This window comes from Sinocyclocheilus rhinocerous, unplaced genomic scaffold (genome assembly GCF_001515625.1).
Source record: "Sinocyclocheilus rhinocerous isolate Xijiao unplaced genomic scaffold, SAMN03320098_v1.1 C36804798, whole genome shotgun sequence".
NCBI classification, from domain to species: domain Eukaryota; kingdom Metazoa; phylum Chordata; class Actinopteri; order Cypriniformes; family Cyprinidae; genus Sinocyclocheilus; species Sinocyclocheilus rhinocerous.
Window position 1 is genome coordinate 1 of NW_015786064.1, and position 1,815 is coordinate 1,815.

Here is a 1,815-nt window from a genome sequence, read left to right on the forward strand (position 1 = left end):
TTGTTGCATCTAGTCTGCAACAGGAGTTTATCTGACAGCTTTACCGAGTCCTGGAGGAATCCAGATTACGGGAAAAACTCCCAGTGACATCACATATGAACAGCACATCTCCAATATGCAGAAGAAAATCAATGACACCATTACTAAAAACAAAGAACTGTATGAAATCAACCCTCCTGTAAGTACATATACACATCAAGTGTATTTCAAGCCTTTTATTTTATCCACTTGTTCCTCTTTTAAAAACACAGCTAAAACATTTTTTTTTAAATTCCTTCATAGGAGGTTGTCGAAGAGATCATTGGTTCGCCGATCCCTGAGCCCCGTCAGAGGTCTCGTCTCTTTCGTTCTCACTCAGAGAGTTCAGATGAGGTGTCAGAACTAGACTTATCCCATGGGAAGAAGGATGCCTTTGTGTTGGAGGCAAGTTGGCTTGTACTGGAGGTTTATGGATTCTAGAGATGAACATGGAGATGCTGGAAATGCATTTTGCAGATCTTTTTAATGTTTTAATACTCTTCTAGATTGATGACACGGATGCTGTGGAAGATATACTTGCACTTCTGACTGATTTCTCCATCCCAGCAGGTAAACACTTCTGCTAGACCACTGTTGGACTCTATTCTGTGTTTACTGGGCTATATATTCACCTGTACATTCTCTTGTCTTCCCTTCAGGATTCTACAGCTGCAACACTGAAATCATGCCTGGGATTCAGAACTGGACTTCAGCTATACAGGTACCGTTCATCCCAGCTAACCTGTCCATCTCCTGAAAATTGCAGATAGTGTGTTGATGTGTTTACATCTTCAAGAACTCAAGACTCAACAGAAACCAACAGTATTTTAATAAAGCCAGAATGGGAGCAAGAGCCAATTCAAACCACACGAGATGGTATCAATTTCATGAGCAGTATTTTTATATATATTAACAATGAAGACAGTTACTGTTGCCCTAATATTTGCAGACAGATGAAGCTATTTTGAGAGATGTTTGCTCTGGAAAGACAGATTTATTGTCTCTATATAATGTTAATATGTTGTTAATATTTTTGGTGTTGAATCAAACATTTTTCTTAAGATGTTTACCTCCGTGAGGGTCTTTCGCCTTAACGCCAACTTGACCAATCAGGGACTGAATAAGATTTTCAGTGACCTCTGTGAGAACCTGCTTAAGGTGAATACATTTTCCTGAATACATATTTTCTGAATATATTTATCTATTTTTTTCTGAAGAGATCAGTACAATAATAGTTGATATGGACCAGCTAAACCAAATTATTAAAGTATGTTTGGATATCACTACTCTAACTGAAATATATGTGTGCTCTGTAGAGTTTGTACTTCAAACTGCGGTCGATGGTCCCATGCTGTCTTTGTCACCTGAACTTCACAGTGGCCATACCTGAAGATGAGCTTATTCAGGTGAGAACACACCTGACCTTATTATGTTTTTGTTAAATATGTTATTAAACTTTCAGTTTGTGATCTTATTACTGTTAAACAGCAAAAAAGAAAGAAAGAATGGAACCCTTAAGGTCTGTTTGTCCTGTTTAGATTTTTTTTACCTCTGTCCCACATGATTGGTTTAGATATATTTGATATTTATTGTTTATTTACATATTTACCTCTATATCCTAACTCAAGCTACTGCTACTGTCAACTCGAACTACTGTCAAATGTGCATTTCTAAGAGACAAAAAAAAAAGTAATATTATAATTTTGTCAAATTTAAATTAATATTGCAGCCTGCACTTCAAACTGTGCTGAAGATATGCATCATCAAAGTCAGGCAACACAAACCTGTTTTATGATT

At 36.7% G+C, this 1,815-nt stretch overlaps 1 protein-coding gene across 1 annotated transcript; it reads left to right on the forward strand.

Annotated features, from left to right (window-relative positions):
* Positions 1 to 18: 18 nt before the first annotated feature.
* LOC107736587 (C2 domain-containing protein 5-like) lies at positions 19 to 1,424 on the forward strand (the record flags this gene model as incomplete). Its single annotated transcript, XM_016547967.1, has 6 exons — positions 19 to 178; positions 283 to 423; positions 525 to 588; positions 678 to 739; positions 1,081 to 1,176; positions 1,335 to 1,424. Coding segments are annotated over exons 1-6 (516 nt in total), but the record flags the coding sequence as incomplete, so codon positions are not given.
* Positions 1,425 to 1,815: the final 391 nt, after the last annotated feature.